Raw genomic sequence first — 27,988 nt, 5'->3', positions numbered from 1 at the left:
CTCTGGACCTCGAAGCCAGCTCCACTGCTTATGTTTATGAATTCCTCTAATTAGAGATTGATTCAGACCTGGCACACCAGGTTTGTGCAATTAATTATCAGGTATAATAGAAAACCAGCAGGCTCCGGACCTCGTAGGGTAACAGTTGAATACTCCATGCATGCAAACTCCGCCCAATTTGCCAGTCCGCTGCATAATAGACGCACACTGTCACACGACATGGAATAATAACTCGCTCGCTGGAGTAAATCCTGTGTTTGCTTTTGTTTTATGTTTATCTGAACGTGAGGCACATGTATTGTTTTCTCAGTTAGGACAACTGCTCGACAATTCTGGTAAACTTACCTTTGGAATTCAGTGCGAGTTTTGAGGAGGTGCACTCCATCAGAATTACGCAATGGACAACATGATTTTGAAACATATGGAATTTATCTTGGTTCTACAATACTTTATTCCTTTGATCACTCCAGAGGTTGCAGTTGAGAAAGGTATGTATGCGTTTACTTTTCCCGATCTTTAATAGTCATATGTGTAACCAGTTTGGTCATTCTCGGTAGGTAAGCCTAACCTTGTTTGGAAAGGTGGAATTCCATGTTCATTTCCTGAAACCGACGTCAGCGACTGTGAAGTTCATGTTTTTTAATTCTCTGTTTTAATGAAAGTGCATGTTGGATCCAATGTAAATTCTGCATCCATTAAAATATATTTTGTTCATTTGACATGGACAAAGCCAGTGGTGTGTAGTACTTTAAAGTATTTTTACTTAAGTAGTATTTTGGGGTATCTGTACTTTATAAAAAAAATGTACAACTTTTACTTCACTACATTCCTAAAGAAAATAATGTACTTTTTACACTACATTTTCCCTGTCACCCAAAGGTACTCATTACATTTTGAATGCTACGCAGGACAGGAAAATGGTCCACTTCAAGCACTTATCACTGAACACGAATGCATAATTTCAAATCAAATATTTTATTTGTCACAGGTGTAGACCTTACAGTGCTATGCTTACTTACGAACCCCTAACCAACAATGCAGTTAGTTTTATTTATATATATATATATATATATATATATATATATATATATATATATATATATATATATATATATATATATATATATATATATATATATACAGTTGAAGTTTACATACACTTAGGTTGGAGTCATTAAAACTAGTTTTTCAACCACTCCACAAATTTGTTAACTATAGTTTTGGCAAGTCGGTGAGGACAACTACTTTGTGCATGACACAAGTAATTTTTCCAACAATTGTTTACAGACAGATTATTTCACTTATAATTCACTGTATCACAATTCCAGTGGGTCAGAAGTTTATACACTAAGTGTCATATTAGTGTATGAGGGTGGCAGGGAAGTCAGGCGCAGGAGAAACCGAATTGGTTAATCTGGAGTATTTAATTTAAAAAAACTCCAAAACCAAAGTACAAAATAACATGGGTAAAGTATACCTGTCGCACACCGATACACAAACCCACGTAACATAAAATCACAAACAATCACCGACAAGGACATGAGGGGAAACAGAGGGTTAAATACACCACATGATTAATTGGATTGGAAACAGGTGTGTAGGAAGACAAAACAAAACCAATGGAAAATGAAAAACTGATCAATGATGGCTAGAAGACCGGTGACGTCGACCGCCGAGCACCACCCGAGCAAGGAGGGGCATCGACTTCGGCAGAAGTCGTGACAGTACCCCCCCAGCAGCGCGTCGACTCCGGCCTCGGGGACGACCCAGGGGACGAGGTACAGGGCGATCCAGATGGAGACGATGGAACTCTCGAAGCAGGGAAGGATCTAACACATCCTCCACCGGAACCCAGCATCTCTCCTCCGGACCGTACCCCTCCCAGTCCACGAGGTACTGAAGACCCCTTGCCCGACGTCTCGAATCCAGGATAGATCAAACGGAGTACGCCGGGGCCCCCGAAAATGTCCAGAGGGGGCAGAGGAACCTCCCGCACCTCAGCCTCTTGGAGCGGGCCAGCCATCACCGGCCTGAGGAGAGACACATGGAACGAGGGGTTAATGCGGTAATAGGAAGGGAGCTTTAACCTATAACATACCTCGTTCACTCTCCTCAGGACTTTAAATGGCCCCACAAACCGCGGACCCAGCTTCCGGCAGGGCAGGCGGAGGGGCAGGTTTCTGGTCGAGAGCCAGACCCTGTCCTCTGGTGCGAACACCGGGGCCTCACTGCGGCGACGGTCTGCGCCCACTTTCTAGTGCCGCACGGCTTGCTGAAGGCGGACATGAGCAGCGTCCCAGGTTTCCTCCGCGCGCCGGAACCAGTCGTCCACCGCAGGAGCCTCGGTCTGACTCTGATGCCAAGGGGCCAGAACCGGCTGATACCCAAACACACACTGAAAGGGAGAGAGGTTAGTGGAGGAGTGGCGGAGCGAGTTCTGAGCCATCTCTGCCCAGGGCACAAACTCCGCCCACTTCCCCGGCCGGTCCTGGCAATAAGACCTCAGAAACCTACCCACCTCCTGGTTAACTCTCTCCACCTGCCCGTTACTCTCAGGGTGAAAACCCGTCTTACTCACATCAACTGCGGAAAAAAAATCACACAGTCTCCCTGAATAGTTGGTGCTCTCATGCATGTTTCAGAGTTATTTGCCTCGAAGCAAGCATAGAAATAGTTTAGCTCCTCTGGTAGGCTCGTGTCACTGGGCAGCTCTCGGCTGTGCTTCCCTTTGTATTGACGCTTTGCCTGTTTGATGGTTCGTCGGAGGGCATAGCGGGATTTCTTATAAGCTTCCGGGGTAAGAGTCCCACCTGTTTGAAAGCGGCAGCTCTAGCCTTTAGCTCAATGCGGATGTTGCCTGTATTTGTAAATGATGTCTGAGTGTTGGAGTCTGCCCTTGGCTATCCATACATTTTTTAACAAGAAAATTATGCCATCTGCTTTGCTTAATATAAGGAATTTGAAATGATTTATACTTTTGATACTTAAATTACATTTAATTCTGATACTTAAATATACTTAGAACCAAACACTTTTAGACTTTTACTCAAGTACTATTTTACTGGGTGACTTTTACTTGAGTACATTTCTATTATGGGGTGTGTGTGTGTGTGTGTGTGTGTACTTTTGCTCAAGTATCACAGTTCGATACTTTTTCCCACCACTGGACATAGCCTAATATGATTAGGTATGTTAATTTTAGGGTTGTTGTAGAGAATCAGTTAACTTTTTGCACAAAACATTTTTGTCGTGATTATTGCAGTGTTTGAAAGCGTTCAAAATACACAGAAAACATCCTAAATACATAATCTATAGCTACAGCTAAAAACTATTTAAAGTAAAAACAAGTTGACATTGAGGTTAAAGTGTGCTTTTTCAATTTACCACATTTTGCTTACTTTAGACAAAATCAAGACTTCAATATACTTGCTCTGTTTTTTTGTATAATTTTTTTTTTTAATTACATCTTAATTTATTCTTTATTTAACTAGGCAAGTCGGTTAAGTTCAAATTCTTATTTACAATGACGGCCTACCCCGGCCAAACCTGGACGACGCTAAGTCAATTGTGTGCTGCCCTATGGGCCTCCCAATCACTACCAGATGTGATACAGCCTGAATTTGAACAAATTCAGAAGCAAATCCTGCGATTAACGATATTAATCATTTGACAGACCTGATTATTTTTTGATGTAGCCTAATTATAAAGCATAATAATTGTGCTTATTGTGTGCATATCCACGGGAAGTAGGGGTGCAGAGGGTGCTGTAGCACCCCCTGATAAATCACAATTAAAGGTGCGCTATGCAGAAATCGCTCCACTATTTCCTGGATGCTAAAATTCTAATATAAACTGAAATTAGGTGAATTATGTCAAAACAGGCAAAGCATAGTGTAGAAAATCATTGCCATCAAACCGCTGTGAAATATATTTTCCATATCGCCCTCCAGGTTCCCTTGGAGAGTTCATCAATGAGCTTGACGCCTTGATAAGTTCCTTTCCAGAGGATGGCTCACCTCTCACAGTTCTGGGTGACTTTAACCTCCCTACGTCTACCTTTGACTCATTTCTCTCTGCCTCCTTCTTTCCACTCCTCTCCTCTTTTGACCTCACCCTCTCACCGTCCCCCCCTACTCACAAGGCAGGCAATACGCTTGTGACCTCATCTTTACTAGATGCTGTTCTTCTACTAATCTCACTGCAACTCCCCTCCAAGTCTCCGACCACTACCTTCTATCCTTTTCCCTCTCGCTTTCCTCCAACACTACTCACTCTGCCCCTACTCAGATGGTATTGCGCCGTCGCAACCTTCGCTCTCTCTCTCTCCTGCTACTCTCTCCTCTTCCATCCTATCATCTCTTCCCTCTGCTCAATCCTTCTCCAACCAATCTCCTGATTCTGCTTCCTCAACCCTCCTCTCCTCCCATTCTGCATCCTTTGACTCTCTATGGCCCCTATCCTCCCGGCCGGCACGGTCCTCCCCTCCTGCTCCGTGACTTGACGACTCATTGTGAGCTCACAGAACAGGGCTCCGGGCAGCCAAGCGGAAATGGAGGAAACTAGCCTCCCTGTGGACCTGGCATCTTTTCACTCCCTCCTCTCTACATTTTGTTCCTCTGTTTCTGCTGCTATAGCCACTTTCTACCACTCTAAATTCCAAGCATCTGGCTCTAACCCTAGGAAGCTCTTTGCCACCACCTCCTCCCTCCTGAATCCTCCTCGCCCCCCCCCCCCCTCCCTCTCTGCGGATGACTTTGTCAACCATTTTGAAAAGAAGGTTGACGACATTCGATCCTCGTTTGTTAAGTCAAACGACACCGCTGGTCCTGCTCACGTTGCCCTACCCTATGCTTTGACCTCTTTCTCCCCTCTCTGTCCAGATGAAATCTTGCGACTTGTGACGGCCGGCCGCCCAACAACCTGCCCGCTTGACCCTATCCCCTCCTCTCTTCTCCAGACCATTTCCGGAGACCTTCTCCCCTACCTCACCTCGCTCATCAACTCATCCTTGACCGCTGGCTACGTCCCTTCCGTCTTCAAGAGAGCGAGAGTTGCACCCCTTCTCAAAAAACCTACACTCGATCCCTCTGATGTCAACAACTACAGACCAGTATCCCTTCTTTCTTTTCTCTCCAAAACTCTTGAGCGTGCCGTCCTTGGCCAGCTCTCTTGCTATCTCTCTCAGAATTACCTTCTTGATCCAAATCAGTCAGGTTTCAAGACTGGTCATACAACTGAGACTGCTCTTCTCTCTGTTACGGAGGCTCTCCGCACTGCTAAAGCTAACTCTCCTCTGCTCTCATCCTTCTAGACCTATCTGCTGCCTTTGATACTGTGAACCATCAGATCCTCCTCTGCACCCTCTCCGAGTTGGGCATCTCCGGCGCGGCTCACTCTTGGATTGCGTCCTACCTGACAGGTCGCTCCTACCAGGTGGCGTGGCGAGAATTCGTCTCCGCACCACGTGCTCTCACCATTGGTGTCCCCCATGGCTCAGTTCTAGGCCCTCTCCTATTCTCGCTATACACCAAGTCACTTGGCTCTGTCATATCCTCACACGGTCTCTCCTATCATTGCTACGCAGACGACACACAATTAATCTTCTCCTTTCCCCCTTCTGATAACCAGGTGGCGAATCGCATCTCTGCATGTCTGGCAGACATATCAGTGTGGATGACGGTTCACCACCTCAAGCTGAACCTCGGCAAGACGGAGCTGCTCTTCCTCCCGGGGAAGGACTGCCTGTTCCATGATCTCGCCATCACGGTTGACAACTCCATTGTGTCCTCCTCCCAGAGTGCTAAGAGCCTTGGCGTGTGACCCTGGACAACACCCTGTCGTTCTTCGCTAACATCAAGGTGGTGACCCGATCCTGTTTGTTCATGCTTTACAACATTCGCAGAGTACGACCCTGCCTTACACAGGAAGCGGCGCAGGTCCTAATCCAGGCACTTGTCATCTCCCGTCTGGATTACTGCAACTCGCTGCTGGCAGGGTGCCCTGCCTGAGCCATTAAACCCCTACAACTCATCCAGAACGCCGCAGCCCGTCTGGTGTTCAACCTTCCCAAGTTCTCTCACGTCACCCCGCTCCTCCGCACACTCCACTGGCTTCCAGTTGAAGCTCGCATCTGCTACAAGACCATGGTGCTTGCCTACGGAGCTGTGAGGGGAACGGCACCTCCGTACCTTCAGGCTCTGATCAGTCCCTACACCCAAAGAAGGGCACTGCATTCATCCACCTCTGGCCTGCTCGCCTCCCTACCTCTGCGGAAGCACAGTTCCCGCTCAGCCCAGTCAAAACTGTTTGCTGCTCTGGCACCCCAATGGTGGAACAAGCTCCCTCATGACGCCAGGACAGCGGAGTCAATCACCACCTTCCGGAGACACCTGAAACCCCACCTCTATAAGGAATACCTGGGATAGGATAAAGTAATCCTTCTAACCCCCCCCCCCCCCCAAAAAAAATATCTAGATGTACTATTGTAAAGTGGTTGTTCCACTGGATATCATAAGGTGAATGCACCAATTTGTAAGTCGCTCTGGATAAGAGCGTCTGCTAAATGACGTAAATGTAATAACCAAAAATATTGTTATGGTGCAAACAACAAACCCCATAAACTGCAGAGAGAACTTTAAGCAAACTTGTCCGCATCTATCGCTAAACCCACAGGTAGGTAACAATCACTGTGGGGCGAATTCTAACTTAGAGTTTTCACTTCTCCCGTGGAAATTAGGATAGGCCCCTTTATGAAATGGGATTAGTGAACTCCTCTGAACTTCATCCAGCAGTCGATAAGGACACAGTCTACAATACAAACAATGTGCTGCTATTAATCTTGTTTTACGAATTTCAAATGGACATTTGAGTATTGAAATGATTAATGTTTGAAAGAATAATCAGGACAACATTCAGATCCGCATCAGTCTTTGTCAAATTCTATTTTTGTAGTCTAGACTCATGGCAATGTTTTTGTTTTGCTCTCTCAGAGTTGGAGAACTTCCAGTGTTCCCTCTACTCCTCTAAGGCCATGAACTGCAGCTGGCTTCCAGCCAATCAGACTGCAGATGACCTCCAGCTCTACTACTGGTGAGAACTATTTTACTTCAAATTCCTAATCACTCCCTACCCAAAGCAACAGACTGACCGTAAAGGTGTGTGGGTTAAATCACTGGGGAAGCCAGAAAAAAATATTACAACCCTTGTGTTGTGATAATTGTGTTCTCTATAACCTGATAGTTTATATGCCTTGCAACCATTATATAAACTCATCAAAAAAAGAAACGTCCTCTCACTGTCAACTGCGTTTATTTTCGGCAAACTTAGCATGTGTAAATATTTGTATGTACACTGTCATTGTCGTGTGTGTGTAGGTGGCAGGGAAGTCAGGCGCAGGAGAAACCAACTTGGTGTAACTGGAGTATTTTAATTTAGATAAAACAAACTCCAAAAACCAACGTACATAAAAAATAACATGGGTAAAATAACCTGTCGCTCACCAGTACAAAATACACAAACACATAACCACAAACAATCTCCGACAAGGACATGAGGGGAAACAGAGGGTTAAATATACAACATGTAATGAATGGGATTGGAATCAGGTGTGTAGAAAGACAAGACAAAACCAATGAAAAATGGATCAATGATGTTGACCGCCGAGCACCACCCGAACAAGGAGAGGCATCGACTTCGGCAGAAGTCGTGACATACATAGCAAGATTCAAAAACTGAGACAAAAACTGAACAACTTCCACAGACATGTGACTAACAGAAATTGAATGTGTCCCTGAACAGGGGGGGGGGTCAAAATCTAAAGTAACAGTCAGTATCTGGTGTGGCCACCAGCTGCATTAAGTACTGCAGTGCATCTCCTCCTCATGGACTGCACCAGATTTGCCAGTTCTTGCTGTGAGATGTTACCCCACTCTTTCACTAAGGCACCTACAAGTTCCCGGACATTTCTGGGGGGAATGGCCCGAGCCCTCACCCTCCGATCCAACAGGTCCCAGACGTGCTCAATGGGATTGAGATCCGGGCTCTTCGCTGGCCATGGCAGAACACTGACATTCCTGTCTTGCAGGAAATCACGCACAGAACGAGCAGTATGGCTGGTGGCATTGTCATGCTGGATGCATGCAGAGGCGCAACTTTGGTTTTAGAAGAGGGGGGAATATTTTTTTTATCCAGTCGGATAAACACTCCAAACAGCCCACCCAACCGCTCGGAGATGTCCGCATGGTCCTAAAGCACATTGTTGCCTCGTTTTGTTACACATTCCGATGACAAAACTGGGGGGGACAGTGAAAGTTGCGCCCCTATATACAGTTGAAGTCGGAAGTTTACATACACTTAGGCTGGTGTCATTAAAACTCGTTTTTTAACCACTCAACAAATTTCTTGTTAACAAACTATAGTTTTGGCAAGTCGGTTAGGACATCTACTTGGTGCATGACACAAGTAGATTTTCCAACAATTGTTTACAGACAGATTATTTCACTGTATCACAATTCCAGTGGGTCAGAAGTTTACATGCACTAAGTTGACTGTGCCTTTAAACAGCTTGGAAAATTGCAGAAAATGATGTCATGGCTTTAGAAGCTTCTGATAGGCTAATTGATATAATTTGAGTCAATTGGAGGTGTACCTGTGGATGTATTTCAAGGCCTACCTTCAAACTCAGTGCCTCTTTTTGCTTGTGTGGGAGCAAAACTCATGACAATGATCACATTTCCATTATTTGCAGTATCTAGACTGTCCACTTTGATGTGCTGAGACAGAATGGCCATATAAGGAATGGAACATATATGATCAGGGCCCTGCCACCATTATAACTTAGACAGCTGTCAGATGTGGGTGTTAACAAGCAAAAACTGAGACGGCAAGATAATGGCGGAGAAAGGTCAAGGAGAGTTATTTTCATATAGAGGGAGGGGACTCTATATGTTATGCAAAGACAGAATACTATAAAGGCAGGGCTCTGTGATAAGCTGTTCAGCTGTTCCATGGAATTGCTCAGCTCTGTTACATTGTAATAAAGTCTGACTGAATCTACAAGTTCCGGTATGTGCAAATATTTGACTCAATATTTTCCACAACACAAATCTAAATAAATCAGCCTAGACCTCAGATTTTTTTTTTAGACCACACATCTGGTTCATCCTTGGGAGCAATTTCCAAATGCCTGAAGGTACCACGTTCATCTGTACAAACAATAGTACGCAAGTATAAACACCATGGGACCACGCAGCCGTCATACCGCTCAGGAAGGAGATGCATTCTGTCTCCTAGAGATGAACGTACTTTGGTGCAAATCAATCCCAGAACAACAGCAAAGGACCTTGCGAAGATGCTGGAAGAAACAGCTACAAAAGTGTCTATATCCACAGTAAAACAAGTCCTATATCGACAAAACCTGAAAGGCCGCTCAGCAAGGAAGAAAACACTGCTCCAAAACCACCATTAAAAAAAGCCAGACTACGGTTTGCAACTGCACATGGGGACAAAGATCGTACTTTTTGGAGAAATGTTCTCTGGTCTAATGAAACAAAAATAGAACTGTTTGGCCATAATGACCATTGTTATGTTTGTAGGAAAAATGGGGAGGCTTGCAAGCCGAAGAACACCATCCCAACCGTGAAGCACGGAGGTGGCAGCATCATGTTGTGGGGGTGCTTTGCTGCAGGAGGGATTGGTCCACGTCACAAAATAGATGGCTTCATGAGGTAGGACAATTCTGTGGATATATTGAAGCAATATCTCAAGACATCAGTCTGGAAGTTAAAGCTTGGTCCCAAATGGGTCTTCCAAATGGACAATGACCCCAAGCATACTTCCAAAGTTGTGGCAAAATGGCTTAAGGACAACAAATTCAATGTATTGGAGTGGCCATCACAAAGCCCTGAACTCAATCCAATAGAAAATGTGAAAAAATGAAAAGGCGTGTTCGAGCAAGGAGGCCTACAAAACTGACTTGGTTACACCAGCTCTGTCAGGAGGAATGGGCCAAAATTCAACGTTAGCCTTCTACATCTAGATAAATTGGATCAGACGATGGAAGTTCAAAATGTATGGTTGGATCAGAATCGCCGTTATAATCATTGAGAATTAAGTAAAAACAAGTCCAAATCGCTATCTCCATCCATGGCTAATTTAAGAAAGAGACCATTTTAGCTAGCCACCGGAGGACAACAACACAACGAGATGCAACAATTCAAGTTGTTTCTGTTAATGACGTATGCTCTCAATGCGATTTGATAGGAGTGATGCCAAATAAAAACTGGTTTCCCTTGTCACCCGTGTTTTGGTGTGCCAGGACCATTCACAGTTGGTCACTCAGTTTAGCTCAACGCTGATTGGCTATTATTTTATATAATTTTTATCAAGGGAGGCCAAATGCTCGCTGGCTTCCCTTGCATTCAATGCTACGTGCAGCAAAAATGTCATTCTCTTTTTGTCATATGGAGAAGACCAAAACGCAGCGGGAATGTGTATACTCATCTTCCTTTTTATTTTAGGGAAAAACATGAACATAAAAATAACAAAACAACGACGAAACAGTCCTGTAAGGCTACTAGGCTATACACGGAACAACCACCCACCAACACAAGAGAAAATAAACCCATATAAATATGGCCTCCAATTAGAAGCAACGACAACCAGCTGCTTCCAATTGGAGGTCGTTCCCAAAACTAACATAGAAATAGAAATACTAGAAATACGAACATAGAAATACAAAACATAGAACAATACCCCCAAAAAAACGACAACACAAAACAAACACACCCCTGCCACGTCCTGACCAAACTACAATAACAAATAACCCCTTTTACTGGTCAGAACGTGACACTTTTGGACCAGACAGCATCAGATAGATGGCCTAAACATAGAGACATAGGGGTGCTATTTTGCTCGCTTTCTCTGGTGAGATACTTTTGTGTATATAGTGTATGTGGACACCCCTTCAAATTAGTGGATTCGGCTATTTCAGCCACACCCATTGCTGACAGGTGTATAAAATCGAGCAGACAGCCATGCGATCGCCAGAGACAAACATTGTAGAATAGCCTTGCTGAAGAGCTCAGTGATTTTTCAACATGGCACCGTCGTAGGATGCCACCTTTCCAACAAGACAGTATGTCAAATTTCTGCCCTGCTAGAGCTGCCCCGGTCAACTAGAAGTGATATTATTGAGGAGTGGAAACGTCTAGCAGCAACAATGGCTCAACCCCTAAGTGGAAGGCCATGCAAGCTCACAGAACGGGAACACCGAGTGCTGAAGCGTGTAGCACGTAAAAATCATCTGTCCTCGGTTGCAACACTTACTGCCGAGTTCCAAACTGCTTCTGGAAGCAACGTCAGCACAATAACTGTTAATCTGGAGCTTCATGAAATGGGTTTCCGTGGACGAGCAGCCGCACACAAGCCTAAGATCACCATGCGCAAATGCCAAGCGTCGGCTGGAGTGGTGTAAAGCTCACCGCAATTGGACTCTGGAGCAGTGGAAACGCTTTCTCTGGAGTGATGAATCACGCTTCACCATCTGGCATTCCGACAAACTAATCTGGGTTTGGCGGATGCCAGGAGAACACTACTTGCCCGAATGCATAGTGCCAACTGTAAAGTTTGGACTATCCCCTTAATTCCAGTGAAGGGAAATCTTAACTCTAAAGCATTCAATTACTTTCTAGATTATTCTGTGCTTCCAACTTTGTGGGAACAGTTTGGGGAAGGCCCTTTCCTGTTTCAGCATGACAATGCCCCTGTGCACAAGGCGAGGTCCATACAAAATGGTTTGTCGAGATAGGTGTGGAAGAACTTGACTGGCCTGCACAGAGCCCTGACCTTAACCTCATCAAACAACTTTTGGATGAATTGGAATGCCGACTGCGAGCCAGGTCTAATCGCCCAACATCAGTGCCCTACCTCACTAATGCTCTTGTGGCTGAATAGAAGCAAGTCCCTGCAGCAATGTTCCAACATCTAGTGGAAAGCCTTCCCAGATCTCCATATTAATGCACATGATTTTGAAATTAGATGTTTGACAAGAAGGCGTACACATACTTTTGGTCATGTAGTGTACATTCAGCCTCTTGTGAATTGAAGGCGTACACATACTTTTGGTCATGTAGTGTACATTCAGCCTCTTGTGAATTGAAGGACAATTATGAAACCCAAAGAGATTAAATAATATATATTTTTTTTTATTGGTAAATTTTTTGGGGGGAAGCCTTGCTTCTCTTGGCATCCATTAGTACATGCCACTGCAGACTGAACTGGTAAAATAACTCCTGGCACACTGAATATTTGCAGGTGAAACATGAATTGCCAATGGTCACATAGGCCTAGAGACCTTTGCCAAGGCTTCTTCTACCAATTTACTTCATATTTTGTTTCATCCTACACATCCTACCATCATCTTAGACGTCATTAAGCTTCAGGAGTGCAAAGGTTCATCTATCAATTCAACTGACAAGCAATGGCACTGAGCCCAACCTAGATGTAAGTGTCAGTTGAGCTGAGCAGTGACAGATTCTCATCCCTAATGTTTCAGGTACCCTGGTGAATCCCACAAAACAGCATGCAGTGACCACAAGGACAGAGCTGGTGAGAAGACAGGATGTTGCCTGAGAGGAGACTTCCTTGAACATGATGTCTACTTCCACTTCAATGGGACTCTCAATGGTTTGTCTGTACAGAAAACCTTCCGGGTGTGTCCTGTACATTATGGTAAGAATAACTACTTTTTTAACAATTAAAAATACATGTTTGCGATATATCCTCATAGTATGACCTGAAAACCATTCAAAAAAATTATATTTTCTTTGAATTCTAAAACTATTTATCAAGGTATACCAACTAATCAGTAATTACTTGATACTTACCCAACTCAAGTAATATTCAATATTGTTGATATTACCAATACTCTCATTTATCTAATGGTCTACTGTATGTCCGATTCTCTTCAGTCAAGCCCCCGGCTCCTAGGGTTAAGATCACAGAGGAAGGGAAGGATCTCATTCTGAGCTGGGACCCTCCGGACTTAGCCGCTCACCGCTGCTGGGTTTACATCTTAAACTACAGCAAGTGTCAAGAGTCTCTGGTAAGCCATGGATGTGTGTATAAACTTTTATTTATCCAAGCAAGCTAGTTCTGAACAAATTCTTATTTACAATGACAAACTGGTAATTGCCGATGTTTTCTTCTGTTGCACTTCCCGGAAGAGTTTTCAATAGTTTCATATTTAATTTAACCTTGGTTATTTATGGTTCACTCGGCCATTGTTGGACAGATTAGTCTCACTGAGCTCAAATCTATTTTGCAACAGAGACCTGATGTTCAAAACCTGTGGATGTGATAATGCTGAATAATTTATTAACCGATAACGAGGCCTGAGTTTATTTGTTCATCTGGCTACAGACAGTATATAGGTCAGATGAAGGGTTGGGCATTCTGGTATTGTCACCATGAGATGGGCTACTTATCTGAATTACACCAATAAAAATACAGCTTTAGTCACTGGAACGTGTTTACACTGCTTTTACGGACATAAAGGGCCGTGTGTGTGTGTGTGTGTGTGTGTGTGTGCGCACGCACGTATCCTTGCATGTTTTAGTGAAATGGTACCGTTATCGGAGTTCCAGTCAATGTTGTGTGTGTGTTTCCTCCAGAGTAAGGAGATACAATACGAATATGATAATGTAGCTGTGTACGTGCCGTACGACCTGAGATGCCAATACAGAGTCCAGGTTAAAGCAGTCTATAAGAAGTCATGTGGCGCAGGAGCGAGCGACTGGAGCGATGTTGAACTTTATGGTACATACTCCACTTTCTTTCTCCACGCTCTCTCTGTCAGGACACAGTCAGTGATATAATTATATTAACATTGAAATAGTTTAAACTTTCCCTGTATCAAATAGAATGGAGGATGAATAAAAAGTGTATATTATACCATTAGTCTATGAAAATATTATAAACTGGGTGGTTCGAGCCCTGAATGCTGATCAGACCATATACCACGGGAATGACAAAACATGTATTTTTATTCCTCTAATTACGTTGGTAAACAGTTTATAATAACAATAATGCACCTTGGGGGGTTTGTGGTATATGGCCAATATGCTAAAGGCTGTATCCAGGCAAATCAAAGTTTATTTGTCACGTGCGCCGAATACAACAGACCTTATATTGAAATGCTTACTTACAGGCTCTAACCAACAAGGAAAAAAAGGTATTAGGTGAACAATGGGTAAGTAAAGAAATTAAAACAACAGTAAAAATTAACAGTAGCAAGGCTATATACAGTAGTGAGGCTAAATACAGGCACCAGTTAGTCGGGCTGATTGAGGTAGTATGTACATGTAGGTATGGTTAAAGTGACTATGCATATATGATAAACAGAGAGTAGCAGTAGCGTAAAAGATGGGTTGGCGCGTTGCATCGTGCGTAAGATCCCTTAGCTGTGGTATGTTGGCCATGTACCACACCCCCTCATGCCTTATTGCTTAAGTATATGACATTAAAATAGAATTGAGTACTATTGACTGTTGGTTAAATGTAATAGACTTCTAATCTAATAGACATGATTAGAATTAGACCCAGTCACTGACGTTTTGCTTGTGTTCCTTTCAGGTGTGGAGGATCTTCATGTTGATTGGTCGATGACTGTATTTGCCATCCTCATTCCAGCTGCAGTTGGCCTATTCATCATCCTGTTTCTTTGTTGTTTCATGAAGTAAGTCAACCTACATCATGGGTCTAGATTCTGTAGTGGGGGGGGGGGGGGTGTCTAAAGAGAATGCTATCTTGTGTTTTCACTTAAGCAATTTACATTTTGGTGATTAGGGTTTTCATTGTGGCCTCTTTGGTTCTTTTCCAGGCACAGAGAGAAGCTTTTCCCCAAAATTCCACAGCCCTCCTTGATTTTGAAGGACATGCTGAACAGCAATAAGGAACGGAAGGTGAGAACAGCAACAGCCTCTTTTCTTATTAGCAGTGGTCTAACAGTAAGGGGCTAGCTGAAGTTAGAGGACTTCACTTACTAGAAATGCTCAGCGTTTAGAGTACATACTGATATTGAACTTCCTCTTTATAATTCATCCACGTTGCCCCATGACCCTCACACACACAAACACTAACACACACACTAACACACTCCCCCTCATTCCCTGCCTTCCAGAGCACCATAGGGAATCTCTATGTCCCGGTAGAGGAGGAGGTAGAATGTAAGATCATCCTAGACAAAGACCCTCCTCTTCTCATGATGCAGCCTGACCCCTGAGAGACTACACACTGACCCAGTTGTGATTACTGCAGTACAGACAGATACAGCTACATCCGATATGACCTGGGAGCCAGATGACTTCATTGACCGACACTCAGAACAAGCCACGTTAAGGTGGACCCCAACTGCATTGCTGAAGAATGCCAGGACTTGGAGCTCCGCAGTCGATGGACTACTTTAACAAGTTGGACACAGACGGAGAGTGTGTGGAGTATGGACTGTGGAGAATAGACTCCTTTTCCTGGGTTTTTCCCTGGACTGTTTTGAGGTGTTGACGCGATGACTCCTGTATTGTTCTGAGTAACGTGTGTGTCTGTTTGTTTAGGAAGATATTAACAACTGTTCTCATGAACCTCTTGCATCCCACGGCTTGGGGTCATAGGTCAGGTGTTATCAGAAAGCCAGTGCAGGAAACGAGGGGGAGCTGGGCTCATAACCCTCACTCCTCGACCAAATGGAACATTAGTAGGCAGTGCCCAAAGATATGCCCAGGCAGCATTGCAGGCTTTATGAGTGATCAACCCTGTTCATCATGTAGTGATTTAGGGGACACCTACAAAGAAGGACTGGAACCAGGGATCATCTGTGGAATGAGTTTACTATATGTGCCATAAAAGTCCAGACATCTTGGCAGGCGCTTTAAAGGAATACTACACTAAAAAACGATTTTGTATTTTCTCCATTAGTTCACCATAATAAAATCACCCCCCCCCCCCCAAAAAAAAGAGTGCATATACAGTGGGGCAAAAAAGTATTTAGTCAGCCACCAATTGTGCAAGTTCTCCCACTTAAAAAGATGAGAGGCCTGTAATTTTCATCATAGGTACACGTCAACTATGACAGACAAAATGAGAAAAGAAAATCCAGAAAATCACATTGTAGGATTTTTAATGAATTTATTTACAAATTATGGTGGAAAATAAGTATTTGGTCACCTACAAACAAACAAGATTTCTGGCTCTCACAGACCTGTAACTTCTTCTTTAAGAGGCTCCTCTGTCCTCCACTCGTTACCTGTATTAATGGCACCTGTTTGAACTTGTTATCAGCATAAAAGACACCTGTCCACAACCTCAAACAGTCGCACTCCAAACTCCACTATGGCCAAGACCAAAGAGCTGTCAAAGGACACCAGAAACAAAATTGTAGACCTGCACCAGGCTGGGAAAACTGAATCTGCAATAGGTAAGCAGCTTGGTTTGACGAAATCAACTGTGGGAGCAAATATTAGGAAATGGAAGGCATACAAGACCACTGATAATCTCCCTCGATCTGGGGCTCCACGCAAGATCTCACCCCGTGGGGTCAAAATGATCACAAGAACGGTGAGCAAAAATCCCAGAACCACACGGGGGGATCTAGTGAATGACCTGCAGAGAGCTGGGACCAAAGTAACAAAGCCTACCAACAGTAACACACTACGCCGCCAGGGACTCAAATCCTGCAGTGCCAGACGTGTCCCCCTGCTTAAGCCAGTACATGTCCAGGCCTGTCTGAAGTTTGCTAGAGAGCATTTGGATGATCCAGAAGAGGATTGGGAGAATGTCATATGGTCAGATGAAACCAAAATAGAACTTTTTGGTAAAAACTCAACTCGTCGTGTTTGGAGGACAAAGAATGCTGAGTTGCATCCAAAGAACACCATACCTACAGTGAAGCATGGGGGTGGAAACATCATGCTTTGGGGCTGTTTTTCTACAAAGGGACCAGGACAACTGATCCATGTAAAGGAAAGAATGAATGGGGCCATGTATTGTGAGATTTTGAGTGAAAACCTCCTTCCATCAACAAGGGCATTGAAGATGAAACGTGGCTGGGTCTTTCAGCATGACAATGATCCCAAACACACCGCCCGGGCAACGAAGGAGTGGCTTCGTAAGAAGCATTTCAAGGTCCTGGAGTGGCCTAGCCAGTCTCCAGATCTCAACCCCATAGAAAATCTTTGGAGGGAGTTGAAAGTCCGTGTTGCCCAGCGACAGCCCCAAAACATCACTGCTCTAGAGGAGATCTGCATGGAGGAATGGGCCAAAATACCAGCAACAGTGTGTGAAAACCTTGTGAAGACTTACAGAAAACGTTTGACAAGGGTCATTTCCAACAAAGGGTATATAACAAAGTATTGAGATAAACTTTTGTTATTGACCAAATACTTATTTTCCACCATAATTTGCAAATAAATTCATAAAAAATCCTACAATGTGATTTTCTGGATTTTTTTTCTCATTTTGTCTGTCATAGTTGAAGTGTACCTATGATGAAAATTACAGGCCTCTCATCTTTTTAAGTGGGAGAACTTGCACAATTGGTGGCTGACTAAATACTTTTTTGCCCCACTGTATCAGCAATGACATTTTTCAAGAAAGCACATTCAGTAGAGCAAAAACTTTTCTTGATGCAAAACGCAACACTAAAATATCGTTTTTGAGTATTCCTTTAATGAATTTGATTACAGGGAGGCTACAATAACATGATCTCGTAGTGAGAGGTGCTAGACGACACATATCAAAGGCAAGAGGCTATATGCCAATGTGAGCTAGCTTGTCAACCTACTGCAGTTTATCTACCACATCTCTTGCTATTAAAGGGATAGCTTCCGTGTACATAATAGCTATGTGTAGAATAGGTGGTACAGATGTGTAGATTGTAAAATGTACAGTATAATGTAGTGGGGGCTGCTGTGGGGAGGACGGCTCATAATAATGGCATGAAACACATGGAAACCATTTTTGATGTATTTTATACTATTCCACTCCAGCCATTATCACGAGCCCGTCCTCCCCAATTAAGGTGCAAACGACCTCCTGTGGTATAATGTATATTTTGAGTTTTGCATGTCAAGGAAATATTTTGTGCAGTTTAAAAAAATAAAAAATTGTACATGCCTGGTTGAAATTAATCTCCACACACTCACTCATCCGGTATCATTCACATCAAATCTAAATACATGCAGAGACTCTTCCTTGGCAGAAATTACACCATGTTATGTCATTAAATGTAAATGAAAACAATTACTTTTAGGAGGCCCTGAACATGTTCAGACTTATCTGTTCTGAAGTACACTTGGCAATTAAAAAACATTCTGACAGAGCAAGCAATGGGCAAGTCAGTAAAGGCCTAGTGCACTCTTAGCTGTTTTATGAAAATCAATCTAATGTGTTCAAATAATATCCCAATCAACAAAGAACTGAATAAACTAAGTTCTACCCCCCCTTTTAATTTTCACAGAGGGATTGCTCCCTGGAATATGTAGTTCCATCCATATAATATAATTAAGCACTAAGGCCTGAGGAGGTGTGGTATATGGCCAATGGCTAAGAGCTGTTCTTAAGTGCGACGCAACACGGAGTGCTTGGATACAGTCATTAACTGTGGGATATTGGCCATATACCTCAAACCCCCAATGTGCCTTGTTGCTATTGTAAACTGGTTAATAACATAATTATACCAGTAAAAAGTAATTTTACCTGTGGTATAAGGTCTGAGATACCTCAGCACTCAGGACTCAAGCCACCCAGTTTATTATAATAATTATAAAATGTGGATCCTGGATGCTGATTTGACGAGCAGCATTCCAAGTCGTGCTGTATTGGCCGTTACAGACAAATCTATGCCTACTATCAGTTCCATCTGAAAATGATCACTGCGCCTCAGTAAGACTATCATGTTCATGTTGCTTTCCGAATCAGCTCTTTTATTTATCTCAACTCACACATTATTTCCCCTTGCTTCCAGCCTAGCATTTAGTTTGGTGCAGCGGGGGTTAATATAAGCCTAGCTTTCTGCCTGTCCGACCTCGGAAACAATGTTTCACATTTGAATTTCAATCTCTGTAGTACCATACATAGAGTGAACAGTGCCGAGACGAGACAACTTTTTCTGAGCAGAGTCATTATCATGGACATATCCAAGTAGCCAAGTGGTTAGCGTGTTGGGCCAGTAACCGAAAGGCTGCCAGATCGAATTCCCGAGATGAAGGTAAAAATCTGTTGTTCTGCCCCTGAACAAGGCAGTTAACCCACTGTTCCAAGGCCATCATTGTAAATAAGAATTTGTTATTAACTGACTTAACTAGTTAAATAAAGTTTATATTATATTTTTTTAATCCAAGAAGATGCAAAAAATAAAATAAAAAGATCTCATTAACAAAACTTCAGTTAGTGTGCTGTCATTCCAGGTTACATGTGACTGTATTCATGATACAGCACTGTCTCAAATCAAATGTATTTATAAAGCCCTTCTTACATCAGCTGACATATCAAAGTGCTGTACAGAAACCTAAAACCCGAAACAGCCTAAAACCCTAAACAGCAAGTAATGCAGGTGTAGAAGCACGGTGGCTAGGAAAAACTCCCTAGAAAGGCCAGAACCTAGGAAGAAACCTAGAGAGGAACCAGGCTATGAGGGATGGCCAATCCTCTTCTGGCTGTGCCGGGTGGAGATTGTAACAGAACATGGCCAAATGTTCATAGATGACCAGCAGGGTCAAATAATAATAATCACAGTGGTTGTCGAGGGTGCAACAGGTCAGCACCTCAGGAGTAAATGTCAGTTGGCTTTTCATAGCCGATCAGTCAGAGTATCTCTACTGCTCCTGCTGTCTCTAGAGAGTTGAAAACTGCAGGTCTGGGACAGGTAGCACGTCCGGTGAACAGGTCAGGGTTCCATAGCCGCAGGCAGAACAGTTGAAACTGGAGCAGCAGCATGGCCAGGTAGACTGGGGACAAAGGAGTCATCAGGCCAGGTAGTCCTGAGGCATGGTCCTAGGGCTCATGTCCTCCGCGAGAGAGAAAGAATGAAAGCTAGAGAGAGAGAGCATACTTAAATTCACATAGGACACCGTATAAGACAGGAGAAATACTCCAGATATAACAAACTGACCCTAGCCCCCCGACACATAAACAACTGCAGCATAAATACTGGAGGCTGAGACAGGAGGGGTCGGGAGACACTGTGGCCCCATCCGACGATACCCCCGGACAGGGCCAAACAGGCAGGATATAACCCCACCCACTTTGCCAAAGCACAGCCCCCACATCACTAGAGGGATATCTTCAACCACCAACTTACCATCCTGAGACAAGGCCGAGTATAGCCTACAAAGGTCTCTGCCACGGCACAACCCAAGGGGGGGCACAAACCCAGACAGGAAGACCACATCAGTAACTCAACCCACTCAAGTGACGCACACCTCCAAGGGACGGCATGGAAGAGCACCAGTAAGCCAGTGTCTCAGCCCCTGTAATAGGGTTAGAGGCAGAGAATCCCAGTGGCATTAGGGGAACCGGCCAGGCAGAGACAGCAAGGGCTGTTCGTTGCTCCAGTGCCTTTCCGTTCACCTTCACACTCCTGGGCCAGACTACACTCAATCATAGGACCTACTGAAGAGATGAGTCTTCAATAAAGACTTAAAGGTTGAGACCGAGTCTGCGTCTCTCACATGGGTAGGCAGACCATTCCATAAAAATTGAGCTCTATAGGAGAAAGCCCTGCCTCCAGCTGTTTGCTTAGAAATTCTAGGGACAGTTATGAGGCCTGCGTCTTGTGACCGTAGCATACGTGTAGGTATGTACGGCAGGACCAAATCGTGAAGATAGGTAGGAGCAAGCCCATGTAATGCTTTGTAGGTTAGCAGTAAGTGTATGATTAGGTCCGGAGACATGTTGGACAAAACCCACTGAGTCGATGATGTCTCCGAAAGCCTTTTGGAGTGGGTCTGTGGACTTTTACATGTGAATATTAAAGTCACCAAAAATTGGAAAATGATCTGCCATGACTACAAGGTCCGATAGGAATTCAGGGAACTCAGTGAGGAACGCTGTATATGGCCCAGGAGGCCTGTAAACAGTAGCTATAAAAAGTGATTGAATAGGCTGCATAGATTTCATGACTAGAAGCTCAAAAGACGAAAATGTCGGGGTTTTTTTTTGTAAATTGAAATATGCTATCACAAATGTTAGCAACAACTCCGCCTTTGCGGGATGCGCGGGGGATATGGTCACTAGTGTAACCAGGAGGTGAGGCCTCATTTAACACAGTCAATTTATCAGGCTTAAGCCATGTTCCAGTCAGGCCAATCGCATCAAGATTATGATCGGTGATTAGTTCATTGACTATAACTGCCTTGGAAGTGAGGGATCTAACATTAAGTAGCCCTATTTTGAGATGTGAGGTATCACAATCTCTTTCAATAATGGCAGGAATGGAGGAGGTCTTTATTCTAGTGAGACTGCTAAGGCGAACACCGCCATGTTTAGTTTGAAAACAGAAAACAGTTTTCAACCTGCGATTGAGTTGTGAGACTCTGCTGTAGAGCTCATCACTCCCCCTAACTGGGAGGAGGCCAGAGACAATTACTCGACGCCGACACATCTTTCTAGCTGATTTACACACTGAAGCTATGTTGCGCTTGGTGACCTCTGACTGTTTCATCCAAACATCGTGGATAACAATATCCCTATACTCTCTACACTCGCCAGTTTTAGCTTTAGCCAGCACCATCTTCATTAGCCTTATCGTCGGTAGCCCTGCCCCCTGGTAAACAGTGTATGTTCGCTGGATGATTTGTTTTAAGTCTAATACTGCAGGTAATGGAGTCACCAATGACTAGGGTTTTCAATTTGTCAGAGCTAATGGTGGGAGGCTTCGGCGTCTCAGACGCCGTAACGGGAGGAGTAGAGACAAGAGAAGGCTCGGCCTCTGACTCCGACTTGCTGCTTAATGGGGAGAACTGTTGAACGTTTCTGTCGGCTGAATGAGCGACACCGGTTGAGCATTCCTACAGCATTTCCCTCCAGAAGCCATGAGAAAGTTGTCCGGCTGCGGGGACCGTGCGAGGGGATTTATACTACTATCTGTACTTACTGGTGGCACAGACTCTGTTTCATCTTTTCCTACACTGAAATTAGCCTTGCCTAACGATTGCGTCTGAAGCTGGGCTTGCAGCACAGCTATCCTCGCATTAAGGCGATCCTTCTCCTGTATATTTTGAGTACAGCGACTGCAATTAGAAGGCATCATTTTAATGTTACTACTTAGCTTCGGCTGGTGAAGGTCCTGACGAACCACGTCCAGATAATGCGTCCGGAGTGAAAAAGTTGAATGAAAAAAAGTCGAGTGAGGGAAAAACTAAAAAGATAAACGTAATTAAAAAGTAAAAACCGTAAAGTTGTCAGGTAGCAAAGTAAGGTTAGCAACAAAACGCACAGCAGCACGTAAACAAGTCTCTTGTGCCTTACAGCTTAATTAGACAGTATAATATGTGATGTATAGTGCCGTGAAAATGTATTTTGCCCCCTTTCTGATTTTCTCTATTTTTGCATATTTTTTTTTGTGCTGAAGGTTATCAGATCTTCAACCCAAACCTAATATTAGATAAAGGCAACCTGAGTTTAAAAATAACCCCAAAAAAGTATTTTATTTATTTAGTTAACAAAGTTATGCAACACCCAATTACACTTCCACCACCACCATGCTTGACCGTTGGTATAAGGTTCTTGTGGAATGCAGTGTTTGGTTTTTGCCAGGCATAATGGGACCTATGTCGTCCAAAAAGTTATAGTTTTGACTCATCTCAGAGCAGTGTTGGTGATCATCCAGGTGCTTACAGGTGCTTTTTGGCAAACTTGAGTCAACTTTTTGGACGAGATGGGTCACATTATGTCTGGTGAAAACCAAACACTGCATTCCACAGTAAGAACCTCATACCAACGGTCAAGCATGGTAGTGATAGTGTGATGGTTTGGGGATACTTTGCTGCCTCAGGACCTGGATGCCTTGCCTTAATAGAAGGAACCATGAATTATGCTCTGTATCAAAGAATTTTACGGGAGAATGGCAGGCCATCTGCCTGTGAGCTGAAGCGGAAGCACAGCTAAGTCATGCAGCAAGACAATGACGCAAAAAACACAATCAAGTCAACATTGGCTCCAGGTCATCTACAAGACCCTGCTAGGTAAAGTCCCCCCTTATCTCCGCTCACTGGTCACCATAGCAGCACCCACCTGTAGCACGCGCTCCAGCAGGTATATCTCTCTGGTCACCCCTAAAGCCAACTCCTCCTTTGGTCGTCTCTCCTTCCAGTTCTCAGCTGCCAATGACTGGAACGAACTACAAAAATCTCTAAAACTGGAAACACTTATCTCCCTCACTAGCTTTAAGCACCAGCTGTCAGAGCAGCTCACAGATCTCTGCACCTGTACATAGCCCATCTTTAATTTAGCCCAAACTACTACCTCTTCCCCTACTGTATTTATTTATTTTATTTATTTTGCTCCTTTGCACCATATTATTTATATTTTAACTTTCTTCAAACTACAAATCTACCATTCCAGTGTTTTTCTTGCCATACTTTATTTACTTTGCCACCATGGCATTTTTTTGCCTTTACCTCCCTTATCTCACATCATTTGCTCACATTGTATATAGTCTTGTTTTTTTTCTACTGCATCATTGATTGTATGTTGTTTTACTCCATGTGTAACTCTGTGTTTTTGTATGTTGTCGAACTGCTTTGCTTTATCTTGGCCAGGTCGCAATTGTAAATGAGAACTTGTTCTCAACTTGCCTACCTGGTTAAATAAAGGTGAAATAAAAAAACATGACAATGGTTAAAAAGCAACACATTTTAAGTTTTGTAATGGCCTATTCAAAGTCCAGACATAATCCCAATTGAGATGTTGTGGCAGGACTTCAAATGAGCTTTTCATGCTTGAAAACCCACAGATGCCGCTTCGTTAAACCAGTTCCTAATGAAAGAGTGGGCCAAAATCCCTCCACAGCAACATGAGATTGTTCAACAATTACAGGAAGGGTTTGGTTCCAGTCATTGCAGCTAAAGGTGGCACAACCAGTTATTGCGTGTAAGGTGGAAATGACTTTTTCACACAGGGGTATTGGGTGTTACATAACTTTGTTTATGAAATAAATACAATAAGTATGTAATTGGTGTGTTTTTTGTTCACTCATGTTCCCTTTATCGAATATTAGGTTTTGGTTGAAGATCTGATAACATTCAGTATAAAATAATATGCATAAGTAGAGAAAATCTGAAAGGGGGCAAATACTTTTCACAGCACTGTATACCATTTAGACATTGAGTCTGATCAATCTATTCCATCAATCAATCAAATGTATTTTATAAAGCCCTTTTTACATAAGCAGTTATCACAACTACTTATAAATATCCAGCCTAATTTATTTCTTTATTTATTATTTCACCTTTATTTAACCAGGTAGGCTAGTTGAGAACAAGTTCTCATTTGCAACTGCGACCTGGCCAAGATAAAGCGTAGCAATTCGACACATACAACAACAGAGTTGCACATGGAATAAACAAAACATACAGTCAATAATACAGTAGAACAAAAGAAAACAAAAAGTCTATATACAGTGAGTGCAAATTAGGTAAGTTAAGGCAATAAATAGGCCATGGTGGCGAAGTAATTACAATATAGCAATTAAACACTGGAATGGTAGATGTGCAGAAGATGAATGTGCAAGTAGAGATACTGGGGTGCAAAGGAGCAAGATAAATAAATAAATAAATACAGTATGGGGATGAGGTAGGTAGATAGATGGGCTGTTTACAGATGGGCTATGTACAGGTGCAGTGATCTGTGAGCTGCTCTGACAGCTGGTGCTTAAAGCTAGTGAGGGAGATATGAGTCTCCAGCTTCAGAGATTTTTGCAGTTTGTTCCAGTCATTGGCAGCAGATAACTGGAAGGAAAGGTGGCCAAACGAGGAATTGGCTTTGGGCGTGACCAGTGAGATATACCTGCTGGAGCGCATGCTACGAGTGGGTGCTGCTATGGTGACCAGGGAGCTGAGATAAGGCGGGGCTTTACCTAGCAGAGACTTGTAGATAACCTGTAGACAGTGGGTTTGGCGACGAGTATGAAGCGAGGGCCAACCAACATTTACTTGAAATCACTGGCCACTTTAATAAACAGAACACTAGTCACTTTCATAATGTTAACATATCATGCATTACTCATCTCATATGTATATACTGTATTCTATACTATTCTACTGTATCTTAGTCTATGCCGCTCTGCCATTGCTCATCTATACAGTGGCTTGCAAAAGTATTCACCCCCCTTGGCATTTTTCCTATTTTGTTGCCTTACAACCTGGAATTAAAATGGATTGTTTGGGGGTTTGTATCATTTGATTAACACAACATGCCTACCACTTTGAAGATGCTAAATATTTTTTCTTGTGAAACAAACAAGCAATAAGACCAAAAAACTGAAAACTTGAGCGTGCATAACTATCCAACCCCCCTGCCCCCCCCCCCCTCCAAAGTCAATACTTTGTAGATCCACCTTTCGCAGCAATTACAGCTGCAAGTCTCTTGGGACATGTCTCTATAAGCTTGACACATCTTGCCACTGGGATTTTTGCCCATTCTTCAAGGCAAAACTTCTCCAGCTCCTTCAATTTGGATAGGTTCCGCTGGTGTACAGCAATCTTTAAGTCATACCACAGATTCTCAATTGGATTGAGGTCTGGGCTTTGACTAGGCCATTCCAAGACATTTAAATGTTTCCCCTTAAACCACTCGAGTGTTGCTTTAGCAGTATGCTTAGGGTCATTGTCCTGCTGGAAGGTGAACCTCCGTCCCAGTCTCAAATCTCTGGAAGACAGAAAACAGGTTTCCCTCAAGAATTTCTCTATAATTAGCGCCATCCATCATTCCTCCAATTCTAACCAGTTTCCCAGTCCCTGCCGATTAAAAACATCCCCACAGCATGATGCTGCCACCACCATGCTTCACTGTTCTCAGGGTGATGAGAGGTGTTGGGTTTGCGCCAGACATAGCGTTTTTCTTGATGGCCAAAAAGCTCAATTTTCGTCTCATCTGACCAGAGTACCTTCTTCCATATGTTTGGGGAATCTCCCACATGCCTTTTGGCAAACACCAAACATGTTTGCTTATTTTTTTCTTTAAGCAATGGGTTTTTTCTGGCCACTCTTCCGTAAAGCCCAGCTCTGTGGAGTGTATGGCTTAAAGTGGTTCTATGGACAGATAAACCAATCTCCGCTGTGGAGCTTTACAGCTCCTTCAGGATTATCTTTGGTCTCTTTGTTGCCTCTCTGATTAATGCCCTCCTTGCCTGGTCCGTGAGTTTTGGTGGGTGGACCTCTCTTGGGGTGGCCCTCTCAGGTTTGTTGTGGTGCCATATTCTTTCAATTTTTTAATAATTGATTTAATGGTGCTCTGTGGGATGTTCAAAGTTTCGGATATTTTTTTATAACCCAACCCTGATCTGTACTTCTCCATAACTTTGTCCCTGACCTGGTCATGGTGCAGCTTGTCTTCATGGTGCCTCTTGCTTGGTGGTGCCCCTTGCTTAGTGGTGTTGCAGACTCTGGGGCCTTTCAGAACAGGCGTATATATACTGAGATCATGTGACAGATCATGTGACACTTAGATAGCACACAGGTGGACTTCATTTAACTAATAATGTGACTTCTGAAGGTAATTTGTTGCACCAGATCTTATTTTGGGGCTTCATAGCAAAGGGGGTGAATACATATGCACGCGCCACTTTTCAGGTTTTTTTGGTTTTTTTTAAACAAGTAATTTTTTAATTTCACTTCACTGATTTGGACTATTTTATGTATGTCCATTACATGAAATCCAAATAAAAATCCATTTAAATTACAGGTTGTAATGCAACAAAATAGTAAAAACGCCAAGGGGGATGAATACTTTTGCAAGGCACTGTATATTTATATATTCTGAATATATGTATATGTTGTAAAATTGTTAGATATTACTTGTTAGATATAACTGCACTGACTGAGCTAGAAACACAAGCAATTCGCTACACCCGCAATAACATCTGCTAAACACATGTATGTGTGTCACGACTTCCGCTGAAGTCGATACCTCTCCTTGTTCGGGTGGCGTTCGGCGTCGCCGGTCTTCTAGCCATCATCAATCTACTTTCATTTTCCATTTGTTTTGTCTTGTCTTCCCACACACCTGGTTTCAATTCCATCATTACATGTTGTGTATTTAACCCTCTGTTCCCCCCATGTCCTTGTCCGGAATTGTTTATTGTAGTGCTTGTGCACATTATGCTGGTGTGTGATGGGTTTTGTAAGCATGGATTTATTGTACTGTTAACGGTGGTTTTATTTATTAAACTGCACCGTTGTAAATCAGTTTTTGCTCTCCTGCGCCTGACTTCTCTGCCGCCAGTACACACCCCTTACAGAATTCCGGACCAACTATATGGAGTCAGCAGGAGCAGGTACCCTGGGTATAGGGGTGGTGGAGCGCGTCCGGGAGCACGCAGCAATGCTCCACCATCTTGGCACCACCATGGACCGCGTTGTCCAGACTACCAGCGCCTCCACCAGCACAACCGGGGTCTCCATTACGCGCCCCTCCTTCTCCTGGTCCCAGTGGGATTCGTCTCTCCCTTCCCCAGGAATACGATGGGACGGCTGCGAAATGCCAGGGGTTCCTGTTACAGCTATACCTATACCTGGCAACCGTCCACCCGGCTCCTTCGGGCCATGAGAGGGTGTCCGCCCTCGTCTCGTGCCTCACCGGGAAAGCCCTGGAGTGGGCCAACACCATGTGGAGAGAGGGTTAAATACACAACATGTAATAATGGAATTGAAACCAGGTGTGTGGGAAGACAAGACAAAACAAATGGAAAATGAAAAGTAGATCGATGATGGCTAGAAGA

General features: G+C 43.5%; 1 protein-coding gene across 3 annotated transcripts; it reads left to right on the top strand.

Annotated features, from left to right (window-relative positions):
- The first annotated feature begins 36 nt into the window (after positions 1-36).
- Positions 37-16,008, top strand: LOC115194309 (interleukin-13 receptor subunit alpha-2). Of its 3 annotated transcripts, none has more exons than XM_029753928.1 (8): positions 37-488; positions 6,990-7,089; positions 12,554-12,729; positions 12,969-13,102; positions 13,671-13,815; positions 14,632-14,734; positions 14,879-14,960; positions 15,316-16,008. In XM_029753928.1, the coding sequence occupies exons 1-8, from the start codon at positions 398-400 to the stop codon at positions 15,343-15,345; spliced, it is 861 nt and encodes a 286-aa protein (XP_029609788.1). In that variant the 5' UTR covers positions 37-397; the 3' UTR covers positions 15,346-16,008. The 3 variants fall into 3 exon arrangements, with proteins under 3 accessions (XP_029609788.1, XP_029609787.1, XP_029609789.1); XM_029753927.1 differs by having other exon boundaries at positions 147-488; positions 15,179-16,008; XM_029753929.1 differs by lacking the exon at positions 37-488 and adding an exon at positions 5,838-5,858 and having other exon boundaries at positions 15,179-16,008.
- The last annotated feature ends 11,980 nt before the right edge of the window (positions 16,009-27,988 follow it).

Source organism: Salmo trutta, chromosome 5 (assembly GCF_901001165.1).
Source record: "Salmo trutta chromosome 5, fSalTru1.1, whole genome shotgun sequence".
Classification (NCBI taxonomy): Eukaryota; Metazoa; Chordata; class Actinopteri; order Salmoniformes; family Salmonidae; genus Salmo; species Salmo trutta.
The sequence above is the reverse complement of the archived record's forward strand: the minus strand, read 5'-3'. Positions and strand labels throughout refer to the sequence as shown.